The sequence below is a fragment of the Brienomyrus brachyistius genome, chromosome 23, assembly GCF_023856365.1.
Source record: "Brienomyrus brachyistius isolate T26 chromosome 23, BBRACH_0.4, whole genome shotgun sequence".
Lineage (NCBI taxonomy): Eukaryota > Metazoa > Chordata > Actinopteri > Osteoglossiformes > Mormyridae > Brienomyrus > Brienomyrus brachyistius.
This window is the reverse complement of record NC_064555.1, coordinates 12,789,625-12,812,949: the sequence shown is the minus strand read 5'-3', so window position 1 is coordinate 12,812,949 and position 23,325 is coordinate 12,789,625. Positions and strand designations below refer to the sequence as shown.

Below are 23,325 nucleotides of genomic sequence, written 5' to 3'. Positions count from 1 at the left end.
ACATTTACCTAAAAATAACCCACATAAATGAAAAATGAAATGGAGTCTCAATTAGCAACAAGTTAATGTCTGTTTCAGAGGGATACATCCCAGACATAAATGTTAACGACACTCTTGATTGAAAGTTAAATGGTTTTATTGGGATTCATAATGTACGCACAAAGTTCATTATACAATGGTTCATTGTTTATTTTAAAATGTCATCTGCCCTGATTTTAACATTATTTAAATGGATGCTTACTATTTAATTATGTCTCATTTTAGTTATTTCACGTTTTTTTGCCATTTTAACATAATAACAACAGAAACTGACCTCGATTATGGTGCCAGTAACCAATTTATATGGAGTCACGTTGCAAGCCTTACAGCTTCTTTAATAGGATGCGTTAGGATGTAGTAAATCTCAAAGTAAATCCCACTGTTCAGTATCAAGACTCACTCAAAAAGAATAGAACTTGGGGATACAATTTGGAACACTACACAAAGATATGGAAGAACGAATTAAAACTAACTTCTGCACATCGGATTGCATTGTGGGAACATCCCCATTCGCATCCCCATGGTACTTTATTTGAGCACTTGGCCAGCATCGTTCCGTGTCCTAATGCTTTCCCTAATGCTGGTGTGCAGGAATAATGGACACTATTTCCCCTTTAAATTTATCGTCTTCAACGCTGGTAGCTTAATTGACTGTACAAAGGGTGCATTACTTTGACAGTTCTGAGAAGATGCACTTCACTATGTAATCCATATACACTTTAATCAGTATCACAGCCCCCAAATGGGGACGCCGCCTCTTCTATTTTAATCTATTTGAGTGCATTACACATAAATATTCAAACTACAAGGACGTCATAATTGCAGCTGATCACACATATTACGACTCAAAAGACACGTGTGGAGTTTAATTTTCTCCAGCGCTGTCAATTATCTCCTACCATTGCTCTGGGTTGAGGTTTGTGTTTGGTGAACGTGCCGTACACACAGAAACTGGGACCGGTCTCCGTTCAGGACCCTGCAGCGGCGGGCGTACAGGCGCGCGCACACCCTCCAAGTACTCATTAATAAGGACTGGAGTAAGGTGACGTTTGAGCAAAGCAAAATATCATCCGATCAGGATGATAAAAGCATCAATATGGGAAAGTATTTAAGAGGTGCACTAAGTTATTTATTTTTATTATCACAAAAGCCAAGTAGCCTACGGGAAAAAACATTATTCAATGAAACCATGAACTGAAGTGGATTTCCAGACTTTAGAATGATATGAGGGGAGAACGTTCTTTCTTACGTTTAATTTAGTTTCTTCACATTTTGTTGACAATTGCATGACATTCCTTGATAGTACTATGACTTACATGCTTACATGAAATGTATAGCCTATGTGTGTGCTTAACTTTAGGCTGCGACTTGGTGTAATACTACTTTTTAAAGAGGGCTCTGAGATTGTTAACTATAAAAGACTGTTACTGATGTTTAATGAAAAGGCAGGTCAGGAATTCGTAGCATTAATCGCCACTGTGCAAGTGAGTTCGAGAAAATGTCTTTAAAGTAACCCTGATCTTAGTTTACACAACTGCAGCATCGCTCCACTCTTAAGGACTTTGAAAATAAATCGGAATATTGGCTTCCCAGTAAGTGGTGATTTCGTAGTGTTTACTTTAATTTAGATCTACGGGCTTAATTGGTGCTTTGCGAGAGAAAGCTTTCATAAGAAACTAATCTCCACCTCTCACTCATACAGCCATCCCATCATTTAACCTCTAAACTTGCATTCCTTTAGATTCATGAGAATCTCCAATAAACATCATCACAGCCTGTAAGAAACAAAAATGGCATATGGACAAACTGTTTGCATGAATGAAGCAAACTGACATATGACGATCTAGCATACTGTACTGATACTACGGATGCACAGGTATGTAGAAATACTCGCACATACTACAGAACAATGACATACTAGGACCGCACCACAAATAAATTCACTACATTCTCACTATGCCGGTTGCTGCACCCATATTTCTAGAGCAGGAGAGAGTGAGGAAGAGAGAGAGAGAGAGAGAGAGAGAGAGAGAGAGAGAGTCTGTGTGTGTGTGTGAGAGAGAGAGAGAGAGAGAGAGAGAGAGACCGAGAGGGAGAGAGAAAGAGAGGGAGGGAGGGAGATGCGGTGGTGAAATATATCAGTTCTTACCTTGAAAGGGAACATAGGACATGTTCCAAAGGCATTGAACGTGGTCTTCGGGTCTCGGCAATACCTCCGCGCGTAAAAAAAGAGATTACCACTTCAACCAGGCGCAAAAATAAATAAATAATTTATATCATGTACAAATGTAGGCGGCGTTGAAAGATATTCCAGTGATTTAAAGGAAAACGGAATGTTACAATCCACGTCCGCTTAGAGCCATTTGCGGCGGAAAAAAGAAATATATAGCTACACCTGTGCATATAAATTCTATATACAAATATATCACACGAGCAGAGGTGTGTGGAAAAAACACGAAAGAGAGAGAGAGAGAGAGGGAGAGAGAGAGAGAGATGGAGAGAGAGAGAAAGAGAGAGAGAGGAGGGAGTCTATGACTGCGCGTGTGTATTTCCCAGTATATATAATGTATTTGTTTCGTTCCCTCGCTACTTAAAGCATTAAAAGTCTATGGCCGTTCAATTTAAGCGTACTGTACAAAAAGGCTCTCTTTACTGCTGTCACACACGCACTCGCACGCACACTCACTCTCAGTCCCTCTTTCCCACACACACACACACAGACACACGGGCAGGCACTATATATATGGGGGGTGGGGGTGGTAAGGATGCCAATAACGAGCTCCCTATCTCACATTCTTTTCCTCTCCGTTTCAAACGTGGATGACTTTGTATGCGCCTCTACTGATACGAATGCAGTTATTCCGGGTGATCATGTTTAAGGATCATGTATATAGTAAAGCAAATGCTAAATATGCGTTTCTTCGTGTAGAAGTTGCTGCTGATTGACGAAAAATTATTTTACTTACTAGATATACTTCATATTCTGTAGCAGACAGGCCCACAGAAAAATAAAGATTAGGAGAAAAGTGTTACTGTATCTTGACACTATTGGCATTAATACTAAAGCGTTAAATTGTCCGTTTAAGAAGAGAAGAAAATGTTTTACCTGTTTACTGCAGTAACGAAAATAAAAAACGAAATAGACCTAATATTATACATAATGATGCTTGGTTTGTACTTATGTTCTGGCAGTAGCAGAATTAATAATGGGCTACTTAGAAATTAAAATAAACCTCCACGATAATGCAAGTAATATATGCTTCGCGGAACGTTATAAACATAATTATATTCTGCCAATTTTACCAAGTTCAAGCGGAATTAACTTCACGGTTCAACTATGCAGGTGCACGGGCGATTATATGGAAACTGATGCGATGAATCTTTTGACAGCGGCATAGGAATGTGTACAATTTTACGGCGTGGAGCCAAGATGGCGATGCTCGGATGAAGCAGTTTCCCTGCGAAACGTGGAGTCAATTTTAACACTATACTACCACCTGACGGTCAACCATAGTAATAACACCAAATGCGGAACGATAAAATTTTGGGTTTAGTGGACGTTAACTATATATTTACGGCATTTACAGAATAATTATGAATAAATATTTAATCTAAGTTTCCTTTCGTCTGCGTTTTATTTTAGTGGAGCGTGTACGTACTGTCCTAGTGAGTAAATTCCAATGGGATGAAACACCTCCCCCATCTAACGAAGGTCTGAGCTGCTGTCCTCTTTTTCCAGTGTTTGTACTTCCGTTCTCTTGCACTGGGTCTCTTCAGGTGCTCTGATGGCTAGTTTGTGTCCGTTGCCGCCGCAAACGTTCTTGGTTTGAATCCTCAAGGGCTTATTGCTAATGAACCCATCAACTTCAGTCTACCGAGGTGGGATCACAAGTTCAGAGACCTATATATTTCTGCTGTAGAAGTGAGACTTCATTCATAAATCACAACGAGCCCTGTGGAGAAGATCGTTTGGCTTTGCTTTATTGGAGGAAATGATTTTGTTCTCTGTAACTTTTGTATTATAAACCTTTACAAATCTTTATTCAGATTATACTTTTTATGCAGAACAACTCACAATATTTATAAAATTTTGAATCCCCAGATGTTTCCAGATGTAATTTCTATAAAGCGCATTAACATGTGACAGGGGTGGCGTAATGGTTATGGGTGTGCGCTTGCGATGGAAAGATGGCTGGTTTGAATCCTGGACCAGTGAGGTACCACACCCAAGCACTGGTCCCTGGGTACTGAATTAGCTGCCCCCTGGAATGTCACAATGTCACATATGGGTTAAACGCAGAGGATATAACAATAATCACTTTTCCCAGTTACTTGAGCAGAGTCCTTCATAGGAGCTGCCCGACAGCAGCTCGGTTATGATTTCCTGTTCATGAAACACTGAGAAACCGTAAAAAGGTATTACAGCTATATATATATAAAAAATAATCTTCATTCAATGATGTTCATTTTATTTGTAATCTTATTATTAAAATGCTTTTAACTATTAAGATTAAGGATATTTATAGGCTGAGAATCCCCTCACGACCCTGAATAGGATGTGCGATTTCAGTAAATGGATGGATGGATGGATGGATGGATGGATGGATTATCTGAAGTTTTATAAGAATTCATTTTAGTCCTATTAAGGTCAAGCTGTGTTTGACTCCCCCTGCTGGCTACTGGAGAACATCGACAAATGCTGAGGGGTGGATGAGACCTTTGAATGAATAGATAGATAGATAGATAGATAGATAGATAGATAGATAGATAGATAGATAGATAGATAGATAGATAGATAGATAGATAGATAGATAGATAGATAGATAGATAGATAGATAGATAGATAGATAGATAGATAGATAGATAGATAGATAGATAGATAAAAAAATAATACTTGCTGCCAATGTTCAGCTGAGATTTTCAGGCCAAAGAATGCATCACTTCGCACTTTGGAGTGATGCCAGTCACTGTTTCAATTTGAATGAGATCAACAGTGACCTGTGTTTCCACAGTGGCGATTAATGCTATGAATTCTTGACCCTCCTTTTCATTAAAAATGAGTAACACAGTCTTTTGTATTTATCAATCTCAGAGCCCTCAGAGCCACCTCCTACATGCCTTGCTATGTTTAAATATTATGGGAATATTATTATTATTTACTTTTTTCCCTACACAATGCCAGCCAAATTTTACACAATTCCCTGGGATGGAAACGTGGAAGAATGTGGTGAATTTATGCTACTTTATTGGTCTGTTCTTTCCCTGATAACCCAAAAAAACACTGATTTTACTGCAGTGCCTACATCTGTAAACATCTTGAGGATATTTTATAGAGGGTTATGGGCAGAGAACTAGCATCCAAAGCGTTCTGAAAACACCCAGCTGTCTGCTATTTTTTTTGGTCCTGTTCCCCCCCCCCCACCAAAACATGACAGAGCAGGCTGAGGCTGCCCATCAATGTCTGATCTGAGATGAAGCATCTGACAGTGGGGCGGGAATTTCTGCTGCACTGCAGTTTTCTTTCAAGGTCTCTGTGCCTGAAGCATAAGGACAGCAGGATCTCTGCTAGGCGTCCTCCATGCACGTCCAGGTCCGCAGCCGTCCTCCATGCACGTCCAGGTCCGCAGCCGTCCTCCATGCACGTCCAGGTCCGCAGCCGTCTTCCATGCACGTCCAAGTCCGCAGCCGTCCTCCATGCACGTCCAGGTCCGCAGCCGTCCTCCATGCTCTTCCGGGTCCGCAGCCGTCCTCCATGCATGTCCAGGTCCGCAGCCGTCCTCCATGCACGTCCAGGTCCACAGCCGTCCTCCATGCACGTCCAGGTCCACAGCCGTCCTCCATGCTCTTCCAGGTCCGCAGCCGTCCTCCATGCACGTCCAGGTCCGCAGCCGTCCTCCATGCACGTGCAGGTCCGTAGCCGTCCTCCATGCACGTCCAGGTCCGCAACCGTCCTCCATGCACGTCCAGGTCCGCAGCCGACCTCCATGCTTTTCCAGGTCCGCAGCCGACCTCCATGCACGTCCAGGTCCGCAGCCGTCCTCCATGCTCTTCCAGGTCCGCAGCCGTCCTCCATGCACGTCCAGGTCCGCAGCCGTCTTCCATGCACGTCCAAGTCCGCAGCCGTCCTCCATGCACGTCCAGGTCCGCAGCCGTCCTCCATGCTCTTCCGGGTCCGCAGCCGTCCTCCATGCACGTCCAGGTCCGCAGCCGTCCTCCATGCACGTCCAGGTCCACAGCCGTCCTCCATGCTCTTCCAGGTCCGCAGCCGTCCTCCATGCACGTCCAGGTCCGCAGCCGTCCTCCATGCACGTGCAGGTCCGCAGCCGTCCTCCATGCACGTCCAGGTCCGCAACCGTCCTCCATGCACGTCCAGGTCCGCAGCCGACCTCCATGCTTTTCCAGGTCCGCAGCCGACCTCCATGCACGTCCAGGTCCGCAGCCGTCCTCCATGCACGTCCAGGTCCGCAGCCGTCCTCCATGCACGTCCAGGTCCGTAGCCGTCCTCCATGTACGTCCAGGTCCGCAGCCGTCCTCCATACACGTCCAGGTCCGCAGCCGTCCTCCATGCTCTTCCAGGCCCGCAGCCGTCCTCCATGCACGTGCAGGTCCGCAGCCGTCCTCCATGCACGTGCAGGTCCGCAGCCGTCCTCCAAGCTCTTCCAGGTACGCAGCCGTCCTCCATGCACGTCCAGGTCCGCAGCCGTCCTCCATGCACGTGTAGGTCCGCAGCCGTCCTCCAAGCTCTTCTAGGCCCGCAGCCGTCCTCCATGCACGTGCAGGTCCGCAGCCGTCCTCCATGCACGTGCAGGTCCACAGCCGTCCTCCATGCACGTGCAGGTCCGCAGCCGTCCTCCAAGCTCTTCCAGGTCCGCAGCCGTCCTCCATGCACGTCCAAGTCCGCAGCCGTCCTCCATGCACGTCCAGGTCCGCAGCCGTCCTCCATGCACGTGCAGATCCGCAGCCGTCCTCCAAGCTCTTCCAGGTCCGCAGCCGTCCTCCATGCTCTTCCAGGTCCGCAGCCGTCCTCCATGCACGTCCAGGTCCGCAGCCGTCCTCCATGCTCTTCCAGGCCCGCAGCCGTCCTCCATGCTCTTCCAGGCCCGCAGCCGTCCTCCATGCTCTTCCAGGCCCACAGCCGTCCTCCATGCACGTGCAGGTCCGCAGCCGTCCTCCATGCACGTGCAGGTCCGCAGCCGTCCTCCATGCACGTGCAGGTCCGCAGCCGTCCTCCATGCACGTGCAGGTCCGCAGCCGTCCTCCATGCACGTCCAGGTCCGCAGCCGTCCTCCATGCACGTTCAGGTCCGCAGCCGTCCTCCATGCACGTGCAGGTCCGCAGCCGTCCTCCATGCTCTTCCAGGCCCGCAGCCGTCCTCCATGCACGTCCAGGTCCGCAGCCGTCCTCCATGCTCTTCCAGGTCCGCAGCCGTCCTCCTTGCTCTTCCAGGTCCGCAGCCGTCCTCCATGCACCTCAGGGTCCGCAGCCGTCCTCCATGCTCTTCCAGGCCCGCAGCCGTCCTCCATGCACGTCCAGGTCCGCAGCCGTCCTCCATGCACGTCCAGGTCCGCAGCCGTCCTCCTTGCTCTTTCAGGTCCGCAGCCGTCCTCCATGCACGTCCAGGTCCGCAGCCGTCCTCCATGCTGTTCCAGGTCCGCAGCCGTCCTCCATGCTGTTCCAGGTCCGCAGCCGTCCTCCATGCTCTTCCAGGCCCGCAGCCGTCCTCCATGCACGTCCAGGTCCGCAGCCGTCCTCCATGCACGTGCAGGTCCGCAGCCGTCCTCCAAGCTCTTCCAGGTCCGCAACTGTCCTCCATGCACATCCAGGTCCGCAGCCGTCCTCCAAGCTCTTCCAGGTCCGCAGCCGTCCTCCATGCACGTCCAGGTCCGCAGTGGTCCTCCATGCACGTCCAGGTCCGCAGCCGTCCGGCTAGCTGACGTTTCCCACATTTTGCCCTTTCACATCATGCATCTCATGTTTGCTACTGGCCATATGGAAGAATTATGGGTATTTTTAAAGTATACATGTAAACGGTGAATTAAATGTTGTAAAAACCAACAACATAATGTATTTGAATTTATTTAATAGACGCGAACACAATTACAATATGAATAAATGTTAAATCCTACAAGCAGTGAATGGAAGGAAATATGTGATAATAAAATATCATTGATGTTAGCAAAAATGGGCCAAAGGAGCATTATGTAATAGAATACCACTCAGAAATAAGATAAAAATAGTTCAAAGGACGTGGAAAAAAAAAACAAATGTGAGCAAGAAAGAACTGAATAAGAAATGTAGGTTCATGAAGCAGGTTTCCAGAACAGCCGTCTCTGCCACTTCCTGTAAACGTGGTGCCTCCTCTGAATTTAAAAACAAGGACCTTCCTGTTCTCTGAGCTCACTGGGGGCGCATGTGACATCACCCCATTAGGGTCTTTTTCACGGGAGTGACATTCCGCTGTGTCACCTTATCCTCCTCTCTTTCGGTTCCCTCCTTTGCTCTCTGGGTGTCTCCCTCCCTGACGCTCAGCAGACGTTTTCCCACTCCACCAGGTACTGCACTTTTCCATCCAGCGTGACACGCTTCGCCAAAATCCTCACCGCCTCCCCGCTCCCCAGCCCCCTCTCCAGCACAGAACCCTGTCCCTGGTCTCCGTCTCCACCAGGACGGGATATGATGTCATGTGGGAAGAGCGGGGCACACGCATCGTTCTTCTGCACAGGGTGGTGGACTGCAGACCGGGGAACAGGGACACAGTCTGCAGAAAGGTCACAAGACTCCTCAACTCTGTAGGAGGAAGACACAGCCAGGTCAGCTTCGGGTTCAAGGCCAACACCTGGAACATAAGAAGGTCATCCTGTAACTGGGCATTTCGACTATCCTAAGAATTCAGTCAACATCTGTTTGTCAGGTCAGAGGAGGATGAAAGAGAGAGACATGACTCTTATCTGCACCAGCAAACTGACTAATAAAACACCATCTTGTGATAAGTACACAAACAGCACATAATTTCACCATATAATGGACAGTGTTGGGTAACATAAAACATTAACCCAGCATTTTCACATTTGTTTAAACTGTCCTAGAGCTTCATCTGAAAAACACACAATATCCATCCATATTACACAATAAATTGAAGCATTTTAACCATCTTAAAAGATATGAATCATGCTGGAAAAGTTCTGCGTCCTCTGAATATTAATGGCGAAATCTAAACATGCGAGTTGCGTGTGAGCAATGCAAATGGGTCGGTTCTGGTGCGGAGACCTGGGGAGGCCCGGTGGCCTGTTGCAGGAGGGGTGATGGAGGGCAAACATCCGCTTGGGGGCAGATCTAAGGCGGGGGGGAGAGAGATCAGGGAGGCTTAACCGCCCGGAACCACTAACATTTTAAAAACAACAAAAATGCCCTGAATGGCTAAATATGCCACTGTGACCAATTTCTCAACGCAAACTAAGTAAATAAGAAACACAAGAAATAAATAAACATTTAAAATATAATTATATTCAATTTTCCTACTCAGCATCCATCTTGATATACCTCCCTGAAGCAAGTAGCCCCAGATGCAGCCACACATTACAAGCAGATACAAAACAATTACACAGAGGTGCTGAAAAAGAGTTAAAAAAACATGCAAAGCAGTAACATCCATCCATGCAGCCGGTTATCCTGGTTGGGGGGGCACATCTGAAGCAGCACAGTACTAGGGCACCACTTTGAGGGGGGGCCAGTCCATCACAGGCTGCATATACACATAATTATACTCCATGGGTGATACACCAGTTTGCTTCAAAACACCACAAAAACACAGGAACAACACACAACCCTGGCAGTGTGATTCAATTCAATTCAAGGAAAAATCATTTCTTTAGACAGCATGTAGTTAAAGTAAAACTTCGGATTCTTTTAAATCAGAGCCAGATAAGGTTTTAACAACTTTAAGCTATTAATCAAATTCTCCCCAAGTGAGCCGAAGGGCCTCCTCTCGTTTGTGAATGTATGTTCTTATGTTCCGTTTCATTTTTATATAGCGCCTTTCACAACAGAGAGCACCCCAAGGCACTTTACATGGGTGTGTTGTGGTATATTACAGTATCATTAAGGCAGAACAATGCAGGGAATAGGGAAGACAAAGAAAGAAAGAAAGAAAGAAAGAAAGAAAGAAAGAAAGAAAGAAAGAAAGAAAGAAAGAAAAAGAAAGAAGAGAGGAACCAAAAACTCACTAGGGAGAAAAAAAACTCTGGGGGTCCAAGACCAAGACCCCCCCCCCCACCCCCGGGCATGTTAACATTATTATATGTACAGCAACAGGTTTACCTAATGGGCCACCATACCACTCCGGTATCACCAGCATGAACACCTTCTTATTTCCCATTTGCAGAGCAATATTTTCTACTAACCCGTTCAATTCATCTTCTGTTCTCTTCAAGCCGAAGCGATTGGTTCCGCCCACGCGACAAAATGACATAAGATCAACCGGATTGGCCCCAGCACCTTGGGGGCTGGGCTGGAACGGAAGGAGAAGCAGCATCTGATTATGAGCAAACCACAGTTTCATCATCTTCTTGCCAGACACATTAAAATACTGCAAATGTCACAAATAACATCCCAGCATCCCTGTCTCTGTATTCACTCTGAATCTTATCGGGAAGAGAAAAAAGTACTACTAGGGTTTCTACTGCTTTAATCATTTCCCAAACCATTCTTCTAAATGGCAAAAACATTGTTCCATCACACAATCGTTGAATTTATTCACACAGCACCTCACAGGAAAAACACTCAGCCTCACTAAATGGTCACAACAGACAATTGCTTGAAAAATGCTCACTGCTCTTCCAATCTTTAAACTCCATGATAATAGTACAGCGCTTTACGACGCACACAAACACACATTGTGCCCTCTTCAGATACACTCAAACGTGAATATGAGAATCTAAAATTTTATTCTGTCATCAGATGCAGTTATTAAACTGCTTTTTCTGTGCTGCTGTCACTGTTTTGAACATAAAACCAAGACTGGCTGAAGATCACGGCCTGGTGTTGACGTCGCATTTTTTTCTGGCAGAACACAGGAATTGCGAGTGCCCTGGGCCTCACAGTCACACGCGTCACGCTGCTTTTCTGGATCTGATGCGGCCTCTCGGCATCTGAGTCACAGAGGATTGTAATCCTCTAAAAGGCATGATGCTCGTCACATTGTTGTTCTCAGGAATTCGTGATCCCGCTCAAATCGACAAAGCGGGCCGATTTCTCCATGCCCCATACAGAGAGGGATGCCTTCCAGTACATTCTGCATGTCTTTTTTTTTACATGTCACATATGAGGCCTACAAGACAGCAGGATGAATGTTACATGTATATAGCACTTTTCAGGACACCCAAAGCACTCTACGGGACCAATGGGGAGCCCCCACCTGGATGATGCGACAGCAGCCATTCTGCACCAGTACGCTCACCATACAGTAGCTAAGGTGGTGAAGGAGCAGGACAGAATTCACCAGTTAGATATAGGGGATGATTAGGAGGCCAGATCTGAAAGGGTTACAGTAGGAAGCCACTGGGCATCGGGGTGCCACTCTTACTCTTTCTAAAGATGCCCAGGGATCTTTTATGACCTCAGAGGGTCAGGACCTCAATTTTGCATCTCATTTTACAGACAGCACCGTTTTAAAAGTAGTGTCCCTGCCACTGCACTGGGGCACTGGGATCCACACAGACCACAGGATGGGCTAACCTGCTGGTCACAGTGTTCCTCTCACTGCACTGGGGAATTGGGATCCACACAGACCACTGGATGGGTTGACCTGTTGGCCACAGTGTTCCTGCCACTGCACTGGGGAATTGGGATCCACAAAAAAGACAGGATGGACTAACCTGCTGGTCACAGTGTCCCTGTCACTGCACTGGGGCATTGGGATCGACAGAGACCACAGGATGGGCTAACCTGTTGGCCACAGTGTTCCTGCCACTGCACTGGGGCATTGGGATCCACACAGACCACAGGATGGGTTGACCTGCTGGTCACAGTGTCCCTGTCACTGCACTGGGGTATTGGGATCCACACAGACCACAGGATGGGTTGACCTGCTGGTCACAGTGTTCTTGCCACTGCACTGGTCACAGTGTTCCTCTCATTGTATTGGGGAATTGGGATCCACACAGACCACAGGATGGGTTGACCTGCTGGTCACAGTGTTCCTGCCACTGCACTGGGGAATTGGGATCCACACAGACCAGAGGATGGGTTGACCTGCTGGTCACAGTGTTCCTCTCACTGCACTGGGGAATTGGGATCCACACAGACCACTGGATGGGTTGACCTGTTGGCCACAGTGTTCCTGCCACTGCACTGGGGAATTGGGATCCACACAGACCACAGGATGGGCTAACCTGCTGGTCACAGTGTTCCTGCTACTGCACTAGGGAATTGGGATCCACAAAAAAGACAGGATGGACTAACCTGCTGGTCACAGTGTCCCTGTCACTGCACTGGGGCATTGGGATCGACAGAGACCACAGGATGGGCTAACCTGTTGGCCACAGTGTTCCTGCCACTGCACTGGGGCATTGGGATCCACACAGACCACAGGATGGGTTGACCTGCTGGTCACAGTGTCCCTGTCACTGCACTGGGGTATTGGGATCCACACAGACCACAGGATGGGTTGACCTGCTGGTCACAGTGTTCTTGCCACTGCACTGGTCACAGTGTTCCTCTCATTGTATTGGGGAATTGGGATCCACACAGACCACAGGATGGGTTAACCTGCTGGTCACAGTGTCCCTGTCACTGCACTGGGGCACTGGGATCCACACAGACCAGAGGATGGGTTGACCTGCTGGTCACAGTGTTCCTCTCACTGCACTGGGTCACTGGGATCCACACAGACCACAGGAAAGGGCTCACCTACTGGTCACAGTGTTCCTGTCACTGCACTGGGGCATTGGGATCTACAAAGACCACTGGATGGGTTGATCTGTTGGCCATAGTTTTCCTGCCACTGCATTGGGGCATTGCGATCCACACAGACCACAGGATGGGCTCACCTGCTGGTCACACTGTTCCTGTCACTGCATTGGGGCACTGGGATCCACACAGACCACAGGATGGGCTAACCTGCTGGCCACACCAACACCTCTTCCAGCAGCAACCCAGCTTTCCCAGTTGGTCTCTCATCCAAGTACTGGCCAGGTCCAAACCTGCCTAACTTCAGATGGATTGCCCAGTCTGATCTGCAGGTGGTACGGCCACTGACAAGTATTAATCTCATAACTTAAGTTTCCTACAGGTTTACCTTATATGTAACAATGAGACTTATGGCTCTCTAATTTCATGTTTTTCTCTTGGTTTATCAATGTGGTTCTTTGTGGGGGGGGCACCACTGAGCGAAGGGGGCACCACTGAGGTGTGACACCAGGGGGCACAACTGAGCGAACTCAAAAGAATGACAGTTTTTACATACGTGACAAGCAGCAAAAAAATGACAGTCGACCCTCATTAATTTCCTGCCAAGATCTCACTCCACATCGCAGCAGGAGGACAACAGATGCAAAGGAGAACGTGACTTTGTTCCGTGCTAATCGTTCGCCTTCCAGAGTCCTGACGGCTGCCTGTCGAGACCAATCCCTTCTTTCCCTACAAGCCGGAGCTGAACGTTCTCCTTCGGGATGATCACGCAGAAGCATTTCGCAACTGACAAAACAATCGATCGCCAAGGGCGCAGGCATCACCGCCCCGTCGTCATGACGACCCAGATGTCCTCCACGACACCGCCGTATGACCAAGCCCAGGAAGGTGAACCGGAGGAACCTCAATGAAGCGAGCCGGCCCTTTAAATCATCGTGCTCTAATAATGCTGTGCTGTCAAAATGCCAGCACCACCTGGCCAAACTATAATAGACTGCAAAATGTGCTTGGGCTACGTCCCAAGCCCACATATTAGCATACCTTCCCCCAGTAGCTCTGTAATAAATGCCTTCCCAAGGCATGATGGGAAGAGATTTCATCTGTCCCCCCATCTCGGAGTATAATCGCTCGGTCGGGCGGCAGTGTGTATGTGTAATTTCCTAAAATGTCTTTCTGGGGCTGTCCATCTTCAGTCCGGACACCGTAAATTGCTGCCAGATGTGTACAGGTACTTCCATGCTGTCGTCTCGCATTTAGACAAAAGCAGAGGCTGGGCTCATGGTGCATTTTAAACAGGCCGGGCTGGGAAAGCAGAGCGACAGGCCGCTAGGTCGGCTAAGTGAGCTGCTCCTGGTAAGAAAGGCACAGACAAATACGAGAGAGAGACATCCGCATAAAACAAACACAGAGATGACGAGCAGCTGTCCCAGAAGATGGCGCTACTGGGGCACCGGGGGAAGCAAGGAGGCCAGTGCGGGAGCCTGGATAAAGCCCTGTACTCATTCCGTCCCAGGATGCTCCCTTCCGCAGCACTGACCTGCACCTCCTTGACGTGCCGCTTGGACTTCCTCGGCCCAGAATCCACGGCCCCCTTCTGGCACAGCGCTGAAAGAGGACTGAGAGAATCGGGCCTCGTCAGAATGACCCTTCAGATCTATTCGTTCCCCGTCAGAGGGCATATCTATACTTATCCCCAGATCCAGCATTCCATAATTCATTCTTAGTTTCTCTGTTTTTTTTTTCTGCCCACAACCCGAATTATTAAAAGAAAATGCCAAGAAAAGTTCCCCCCTAGACAAACCTTTTACGCAGAACTTCACAACACTTGCCCCTCTGTTTCAACACAAACGGCATAAAAACAACATGGCATGTACATTCAGCTCCAAAGAATATGTAGATTCTCCTCTGCAAAATGTTACCAGGCAACAGCTGTTACAAGCTCACAGGCATCTCAGTGCTTTGTCAGTCTGCCTGTAAATCATCCACATTCCTGACACTGACCAGAAAACCTGTCCTCTCACCTTCTCTTGGGCGAGATGCCAAGGGGCGGGTCTGTGATGAAGGGTGACAGGTCAGAGGTCAAGGGGGGCGGAGCCCGGACCTGGAGACCAAACAGGCACTTCTTCTTCTTGATCTCCTTCCCAGACACAAACCTCAACATCAACAAGAATAAATCAGTGAAGCTGCTCCTCCATTCATTGACTGGATATAAACGTGATCCTCCTTTCATGAATTTTATGTTTACTAATATGAGTTCACAATATAGGCTCAGGAATCCATATTTTGTCACACAATCGATCTGAAAGCAATCATGATTTCAAAAAATGAAGCAAACTTCAAACTGCATTCTCCTTTCTGCAGATTTCGAATTATGAATGTCATCTGGTATATACTCAGCTATGGTTTAGGCTCTGAATATATAAGGATAGTTAAGTAACCAGTCTAATTCTGGCATCTTATTCACTGCACACACACTGGGATCCAGTTCTCACCTGTCTTTATGGGAGTTCAGCGCATCGAGAAGGTTTTTACAGCGGTCTTGTCGGGGGGTATCCGACAGCTGTGTGAAAAAAGCGAGCGGAGAGGAAAGTGATGAGGTTTTGCAAAGATGCTCTTTGTCGTACGCCGACTGTAATATTACAAAAAGCTGACTCCTGAAAAAATTAATTTGCTGTGTAAAATGCAGCATGCAGTGTGTGGCGAGCCAAATGACACAAAGTCAGTGAATGATTCCGAGGACAATTCTCACCTTAAGAAATAAGCATTATAGGTACCTTTAATACAGGTGCATCTTATAGTTTACTTACTGCCAATGCCCTTCAAATCTATCACTAACAGTAATAAGCACAACGTTAAAATTACAGATTAACATAAAGATAAATAATAAACAAGTCGCAACAATAATGGCTGCATGTGACAGGATTCCTGCATGACTCATTTAACAGAAGACGTCCAGACCGTGCCCAGTAGCAGAGATTCCCAGTTTTCGTTGGCAAAGGACAGGATTTCATGGTCGAAATCAAAATATTTCCTCTTGCAGCAGAGGGAGAGGTGATACAGCACCAAATGGGCCAAATCTACCCTGCAAAGGTCACATTGCTATAGTAACTACATCATCACCAGAGAAATACGCACCTCCCTAGCTATAGAGTGTGCCGTGCCAATAAAGGAATAGCACAATAATCATAAAATAAATTGTAATTATATAAAATGTACTGGCAAAAACTCAAATGAACTGGCAAAAACACAAACTTTCACAAAACAAGAATATGTAAGAAAATAATTCTTAGAAAGCACACATGAATCACAGTCACCTGTATTTAACAGTAACATGTTAGGCTATTTAAATACCACTGATGTTTAAAAGCACAGCACACATGTTGCCTATTAAAGAAAAATGTAAAGTTCAGCTCACCAACTCATAGGTAACCTTTCAATGGTTTCTGGTCCTTTTGTGCATACCGAACACTCAAACTGGTAGAACCTTCGATCAAAATAATAGTATAAGTATATTATTTAATAACTCAATGACATATCTGCAGCTAAATATTAAAATATGGTGGAGGCCAAGTCTGCATTCAGGGTCCAGTTTTTGTATCAGCATGCATTTTTTTTGTTTAATATTTCGATAAAAACTGTGACCCAGCATTACTGACATTTGAAACATCCAGGTGCTAAAGCTCCCAGTATTCCTGATTAAAGGAATTACACAGTGGTATCCAGGGAACGGTTTTGCTAAGTGGCGCTGCTGCTTTTCGGTGCCAGTTGCTCACCGGTCTCCGTACAGCAGTGGTTTGGTCAAGCACTGCATGCAGGCCTCGTGGAACCACTGGCCACAGCCTCCGCACTGCAACATTTTCAGGTTCCACCTGCAGACAAAGACAAGCCAAGCCTCAGCAACAACACCCAATGATTCCTGGGCCTCATCAGATAGCCTGAGCCTCTCTGACACTCCATTCCTAACAGCCTACATCTGAGCGGAGATAACACAGAGGACAATCACTGCCGAATACATTAAGTAGATTCGCTATAAATCTACAGCTTTGTATTCAATGCACAAAGACCTACAGTGCACGGTGACAGAGGAAAAATGGCATGGTTTAAAAAACAAATATTCCTTTGAAGTTTGCAACTTCACTCACTCTCCAGGACCTGCGCAGTAGCAATAGCACTGTTGCTGATTGGTCAGATGCTGCGGATCCCAATCTAACTCTGATAGCTGATAGGGCAACCGCAGCTTCATGATTTGCATGAGCCGGGCGAAGCGTCCTCGTTTCATCGCTCCTCCTCTCTGTCAGAGAAAGAACCCTGTTATGACCCATACACTGTCCACAGGTGGCCTTTGGACAAGAAACCCCTAAAAAATAAGTCAGTTTCAGTCTGGTTGCATGAAGTAAGATGATTCCTACTTATGGTTCATCTAAAGGTTTATCTAACTGCTCAAAAAAACAAACAAATATCTAGTAAATGTTGTTTACTGATTTGAGAAACACAATAATTCCATGTACTTATGTGTGTAAGTATATGCATGTGTGTGTCCCATCCAGGGTGAACCCCATCCTTGTACCCCATGCTGCCTGGGACGGACTCCAGGCCAACCAAGCCCTGCCCAAAAGCAGTTAGGAGATGGATGGATGGATGGATGGCTAGATGGATGGATGGATTGATTTATAACTTAAGGTAAGTCTGTAGAAGTTACTGAAATGGTCTGATTACCTACTAAACTAATATGTAACAGTGAATTAACGCTCCTGATTCTTAAAATTCAGACAGTTATTTCTAATACTTTGTATGTTTTATTAGATTACAGTTACAATGCAACCTACAATCAGTTTCTGGTTTATTAGGTTCACCTGCTAATTAACGCCAACGGGCTGCTCCTCCAAGCAGCGAATCATGTGGCTTAATACACACAGCTGACAGACAGGGTCAAGAGGGTTGGTGTTTGGCAAAGCATCAGAATGGCTGAGACGCCTGATCTACGCAGTTTTCAGCGTGTTATGATTGTTGGGTCCAAATGTGGTGGTTACAGGAACTGAGTAACATCCTGCGAGTTTTACACACTACAGTGTTGAAAGTTTACAAAGGATGGTGCAGTAAACAATAAAAAAAAAACAGTCAGCGGATGTTTGATGGGTGAAAACACCATGTTAATGAGAGAGATCGGAGGAGAATGGCCAGATTTGTTAAAGCGACAAGTGCAAAATTAACAGCTTACTACAACCGTGGCGTCTAAAAAGGCTTCTTATGACTTGAAGTGGTTCCAGAGGCAAAAGTGGGCCCTGCCCAGTATAGAGGGTTGAACAATCAAAGTGGGATATTGACCAAGGAATGTACCAGCTTTTATCTTGCAATAGGATGAAAACATTTATTTTCAGGATATTTACAGTGTTTACCAAACGTCGTTACCTTGGTCGCAACTGCAAAGACACACTGTCTGCAAATCCAGGTGCTGCAGTCAGCTTCAACTTCAATAGATGGGACATGACACTGAGGGTGGTACCCTGCGAAGACCAGAGGAACGTTATGTCATGTCATTAGAAAACAAGATGCTGTTTGGTAGTAAGGTTCTATGGTATGAAAAAGATCTTTGGTGCCAAACCTCACAAGCATTCTGATTTTTTAGCTCATTATTTAAAACAACGCATTACTTGACTTTCTTAAAAAGTGACTTATGTTCAGTAGGTAACATGCACAAGAACCACATCTCACCAAAATTAAGATTTCTGTAACTATCTGGGCCTGTAAGGCTCTATAGCACCAATCTGCATGGTAAGAAAAATATCTCTGCATTAACGTAATCAAATTCACACTATTCACTACAGCATGTTTAGTTTATCTAGTACTGTAATTAATTACACAATTGGCATAGAGTAATAATGTTTTCATTATGCCACATGCTGATTCCCAGGACCAGGCAGCAGAAGCACACCTGAGAACCTTTTCAAACCCTCTGCAGTACCACTTAAATTACATTATGCATGTTATAGGATGTGAGGTATTTTGTTACCATGGCGACACTTGTGACAGTTTACAAGGGGCTCTTTGAGAGGTGGAGCATCACAGACACAGCAAACTCCCTCAATTCCAGCAGAAACTGAGCAACAAACGACAGACAGAGAGACAGGGTGAGGAAAGAGAGAAAAGGGGGGCAGGGAGAAAGAGAAGAGCAGTGACGAATATTCCAAAGCATTCCTTCCCTCGGGTTGATTCACCTCCCAAGCATGCCTTCAAATTCCACTACCTTTGACCTTTCTAGTATTTAGCCTTACATAATTTCCATTAAATAGTCATTTCTGAACCTACCTGCATTAAATGAGGGGGCGCTCTTATACACATAATTACGGTTCTAGTATTGACTCCGGGCAAATACTACCTGGTTGCTTACTTTTTCGTATAATCTTTCGGCCAGAAAATACTGAGTGTTGTTAAATACTCACTTGATTACTTGTCGCCCGTATGAACTGGCAGCCTACATACAACCTATGTCAGTATGAAAAAATTATATTTTACAGTCATTTTAATTAATTTAGTTTTAGACCCGACCTCAAGGTTTGCCTCTTTTATAGTAGATTGAAAATCTTTACAAAGAACATTAAGTTGACGCCTGTATCTTAATCGTCCCCCATATTTTAATTTACAACAATATGAATTGCATCAAACAACGCATCAATCAGTGCCTTACAAGAATGAATATCTTTTCTCAGCACCCAGAATTCAGAATTATCTTCAAATCGAACCAAGCAACACTGTTTGACCCCATCTACCTGGAAAACAGGAAGAGACCAAGGTGAAGAATGGGCACAGCCAGAGGGACACGAAAACGGGGGCGCAGATACAGCCACGGAAAGAGACTCACTCTTTTCACATTGCCCAGGTACAGCAGACCATCGCTCCACCGAGCCAACACATCATCTCCCTCGCTCAATCCTCCCATCCTAAAAAAAACAAAGCGGTCCAAAGATAAGTGAAGAGACACAGTTACCAACGTGAGGACTCAAAACGGGATTTAAGAACTACTTCAGAGGGGCAGGATCACACACAGATCGATAAGGGAGTTTCTGACGACAGACCAAAGGGGTGACAAACCCAGAATATGAATACGCATCTGACTTAGAGACAAGGGGCAAAGGGTTAAGTCATGCTGTCGGGCTGTCCATGGATACGAAGAAGACACTTAATAGGTGCCAATTTACCTGACGGCACGTACTAGCTCATTATTGTATGGTCAAGTTTGCAATATAGTTTACTTTATTTGAAACATGTTGCTGCGAGACTGCATGAGGAACATCTGCAGGAAAATTCCGTAATATGAAACTAATTAAAAACTAATTGGATCAATTGCAAAGCTCGTGGCAGAGCTGATTAGAAATGTCGGTAAACTATGCCACAAACCACAAACTGAAAAGATTACAGATTAATAAACAAATTGATAAATCTCTGCAAAAAAAGATACCCGTGCATTTTCAGAAAGCGGTACCTGAAAAGTCGAACTCCTCTCAGTCTCGTGAAATAGAAGCAAAGTAACGGTATAAGATTAACATCCAGATGTATTTTCCCACTGTTTTCGGTCTCGGTCACTGTATGCCAGCGCCTGTGCCGAGCAGCGCGTCAATCAGCCCGTCAGCGCCGCTGCGTCTGTCCGTCAGTCGCTCCGTCTGTCTGCCTTGCAGGGCGTCGTTCCGTCATGCTCCCGTCTGTTCCCCCCCCCTCTCTAATTCTCGCTCCTCCGGACCGTAAAACGAGCCTGTTTGCCTTAGAGTCAAGCCGAGAGAGACGCCATCATCCTCGCCTCTGGCTGCCGACCGAGTGACTTGTTGTGACGCAGACATAAAACACTGAGAGATAGAGAGGGAGACAGGGGGGACGGGGACGGGGAAGTGGGCGAGGTGTTCCTCACATCCTTCTTACTGATCTCGGTCTACAGTAAGAAGGGAGGTGGAAAAAATACGTACTATTGTCTGTTACTCCGTGGAAACTGCGCCTTGGGCTAAAATCGAATAATCGGGAGTCTAAATATGCGGAATTACGAAAGATTTCAAGTGGAAATTTAAAAGAAAGTATGACAACAAGAACACCATCATGGGACAGACGTTTTAATCCGATGTTCATTTAGCCAAGATGCACAAATTACGGATTCTATGAGATATATGCAGGTGTGAAACCGAGTAGTAGTTCCGGTGTATTATTTTTGAAATGAATACTATTATCAAATCTATACCTAGTTACTTAAAATCAGCAAACCTGGCCCTAAACGAATATGAACAAGATGTCTCAAGTGGTAAAACAATTGTTAAACATACTATTGCTAAAAACGAGATGTGCTCTAATTTAATTTATCGGACTCTAAGTGAAGCATAAATGCCCCCACTTCCGAATATCAGCCTAATTACCTCATCACCCACTTTCCACGTATGCGCGTATTCTAACCCTGAAGTGTTTTTTTTATACTTTAAATGCATGCTTCCATTGAAGGCAAGCAATAAGACCTTATGGTCTACTCCCATTTCTATACGAGCTCATTTTACCCACGTTCCAATAGTCTGACCCAACGAAAGGCTTCACCTACACCACTGCTGCCCTCCATTCTGCTATTGTTACAGGAGCAATACGACTAGCTGCTTGTGTTTCGGATTCAGCTTTCAGCCCAAAAATCTACATACAGCTTTGTTGCAGACAGCATTTTTTTGCAACTGATGTAGGAAGTGAAATAAGAATGGACATAATGTAGTATTAACCCATCCATCCATCCATCCATTCATCCATCCATCCATCCATCTGCAAAATGCTTGTCCTGGACATGGTTAGGGCGCGGGAAGGGGTACACCACGGATGGCATGGTGTAGTATAGTGATTAGAGTATTGAACTTGTAATCTCCAGTTGAGCCGGAGGTGTTTCAGTGGTACCCTTGAGCAAAGAATGGAACTGTTTCTGTAAAATATAAATCTGCAAAAATACATCACCTAAGCAATTTAGTGCAATGAAGGTAACTTACCAGTGAAGTGTTGAAATAAGCAGAGACACGAGAGATCTTCTGTGACCATGTATGGGATGGAGAACCCGATGGCGCTGCATCTGTAATGTGCTGGCAGATCGTATTATTACTATTAACAACGGCAAAATGAAAATCAATTCTGACAGTAAATTAATTACTAATGACTTTATTTAGTACGGTGCAATTCACAAAAGTAAGATGCAGCGCAAATACAATTTCGTTAAAATTCAAAAGAGACATTTTTAAATGTTGAAAGACATGAAATGAAATAGTACGTGAGACAGCAGCTCATGTATAATAAGGAATGGTACCCTTTACGTTTGGATTATACAAGCCAGGCCTTATTACAAATAAAAACTATTTCTGAAAAGTTAAATTACAACGCATAGTTACAGGCTATGCACATGACATGCATTGATGATGCTTTATTCTGATGAAAACTTCTGATTTAATGTGTGCTTGTCCTGCACCCCCATGATTTCTGGGGTCACGTGAAAAATGGGCGGAAGGAAAAATATCAAGTAGTATATGTTATGTACAATGAGGATTTAAGGGGCATTCGAAATAAAAAGGTGAAATTAAGAATTATTCATGAAGGAATGAGATTGTATTGTTTCCGCACTGCATATGCTTAGCAAAACAGCTTCTAAAATGTCTGTGTCAGGCTGCTGAACGTTTCGGCACTGTGGAGAAATATAATAAGGATGTTCTCTTTATATGACCACTAGATGTCACTCTTATATTCACCTTAAAAGGAACCTTGGATGTTAAGTTACTTAATCGTTGCCTCAAGACAGATTTCACAGTGTGACAAAGATCAGATATCGGCATTATTTCGTTTGTTCACGCCGTCTTTTCCAGTCATATTGGCGTTAGCCGTCCTGTAACTTTCATGCAAATACAGACTACAAAAGCTCAGTAACAAAAAAAAAATCCAGACTGAGGAAATAATCAGATGTTAGCAAGTCTGGGAAATAAAAAACTTTATTGCATTTCCAAAAAAAAAAAAAAAAAAAAAAAAAAAAAACACACACACATCACAGATCAGTATATACACATCTGCACAGCATATATTAAATATTCTTAATTTTTATATCTTACAAATGGCAACTATTACTACAACTACAACAAATAATGTAAATGTAGATCAACATCCAAATCTACAACATAAAACCTACAGTTGACATAAGACTCAACCTTAAAGTGGAATCAAAGCCATTGGTAGTTATGAAAACACTTGTATAGTGTTCTAATAGACGGCGGGTTCACACAGGCAAATTCTGAAGAAATTAAATAGACATTTTAGCGAAGTTTCCAGCTGTGTTCATACGCAGCACAAGGAATGGTCATTACCTGAGCACTGTACTGTCGCAAAAAACACCCA

The 23,325-nt window shown here is 45.2% G+C and overlaps 3 protein-coding genes and 1 long non-coding RNA gene across 18 annotated transcripts in view; 1 reads left to right on the top strand and 3 right to left on the bottom strand.

The window, feature by feature from the left end:
* LOC125719247 (ras/Rap GTPase-activating protein SynGAP-like) overlaps positions 1–2,730 on the bottom strand; it is a 144,558-nt gene extending 141,828 nt beyond the window's left edge. For all 12 annotated transcript variants that reach the window (XR_007385045.1, XR_007385046.1, XM_048993847.1 and 9 more), the window contains exon 1: positions 2,189–2,730. Coding sequence is in view for 10 of the 12 variants with exons in the window: in XM_048993847.1 (XP_048849804.1) it covers positions 2,189–2,210 (22 nt within the window). In the remaining 2 variants the exon portion in view is untranslated. The remainder of the gene's footprint in view (positions 1–2,188) is intronic.
* Positions 2,731–5,473: 2,743 nt separating this feature from the next.
* LOC125719430 (uncharacterized) lies at positions 5,474–7,985 on the bottom strand. Of its 2 annotated transcripts, XM_048994191.1 has the most exons (3): positions 7,689–7,985; positions 7,399–7,514; positions 5,474–6,122 (listed from the first exon to the last, which is right to left on the bottom strand). In XM_048994191.1, the coding sequence occupies exons 1-3, from the start codon at positions 7,937–7,939 to the stop codon at positions 5,605–5,607; spliced, it is 885 nt and encodes a 294-aa protein (XP_048850148.1). In that variant the 5' UTR covers positions 7,940–7,985; the 3' UTR covers positions 5,474–5,604. The 2 variants fall into 2 exon arrangements, with proteins under 2 accessions (XP_048850148.1, XP_048850147.1); XM_048994190.1 differs by having other exon boundaries at positions 7,399–7,985.
* Positions 6,600–7,815, top strand: LOC125719431 (uncharacterized). 2 transcript variants are annotated; one of them, XR_007385084.1, is made up of 3 exons: positions 6,600–6,673; positions 7,196–7,282; positions 7,776–7,815. It is a non-coding gene; the product is annotated as an uncharacterized LOC125719431 (long non-coding RNA). The 2 variants fall into 2 exon arrangements; XR_007385085.1 differs by lacking the exon at positions 7,776–7,815 and adding an exon at positions 7,341–7,380.
* A 117-nt stretch (positions 7,986–8,102) lies between the features above and the next one.
* Positions 8,103–20,838, bottom strand: LOC125719429 (PHD finger protein 1-like). Of its 2 annotated transcripts, none has more exons than XM_048994188.1 (15): positions 20,426–20,837; positions 19,805–19,883; positions 19,631–19,712; positions 18,956–19,042; positions 18,355–18,449; positions 17,088–17,236; positions 16,719–16,814; positions 16,361–16,429; positions 15,904–16,027; positions 15,438–15,505; positions 14,967–15,098; positions 14,483–14,561; positions 10,440–10,546; positions 9,307–9,372; positions 8,103–8,826 (listed from the first exon to the last, which is right to left on the bottom strand). In XM_048994188.1, exons 2-15 carry the CDS (start codon positions 19,880–19,882, stop codon positions 8,565–8,567), a joined length of 1,494 nt encoding a protein of 497 aa, XP_048850145.1. In that variant the 5' UTR covers position 19,883; positions 20,426–20,837; the 3' UTR covers positions 8,103–8,564. The 2 variants fall into 2 exon arrangements, with proteins under 2 accessions (XP_048850145.1, XP_048850146.1); XM_048994189.1 differs by having other exon boundaries at positions 8,684–8,875; positions 20,426–20,838.
* Positions 20,839–23,325: the final 2,487 nt, after the last annotated feature.

Bases quoted from the DNA above. Each gene is read 5' to 3' on its own strand.
- LOC125719430 (XM_048994190.1), bottom strand. From the start codon at position 7,939: ATGGAGGACCACTGCGGACCTGGACGTGCATGGAGGACGGCTGCGGAC. The intron at 6,123-7,398 runs CTGGAAGAGCAT...ACGGCTGCGGAC, and splicing joins CATGGAGGACGGCTGCGGGC to CTGGACGTGCATGGAGGACG.
- LOC125719429 (XM_048994188.1), bottom strand. From the start codon at position 19,882: ATGGGAGGATTGAGCGAGGGAGATGATGTGTTGGCTCGGTGGAGCGAT. The intron at 18,450-18,955 runs GTAACAAAATAC...TGGTCTTCGCAG, and splicing joins CTGTCACAAGTGTCGCCATG to GGTACCACCCTCAGTGTCAT. The intron at 16,430-16,718 runs GTGAGCAACTGG...TTTTGATCGAAG, and splicing joins CCACTGCTGTACGGAGACCG to GTTCTACCAGTTTGAGTGTT.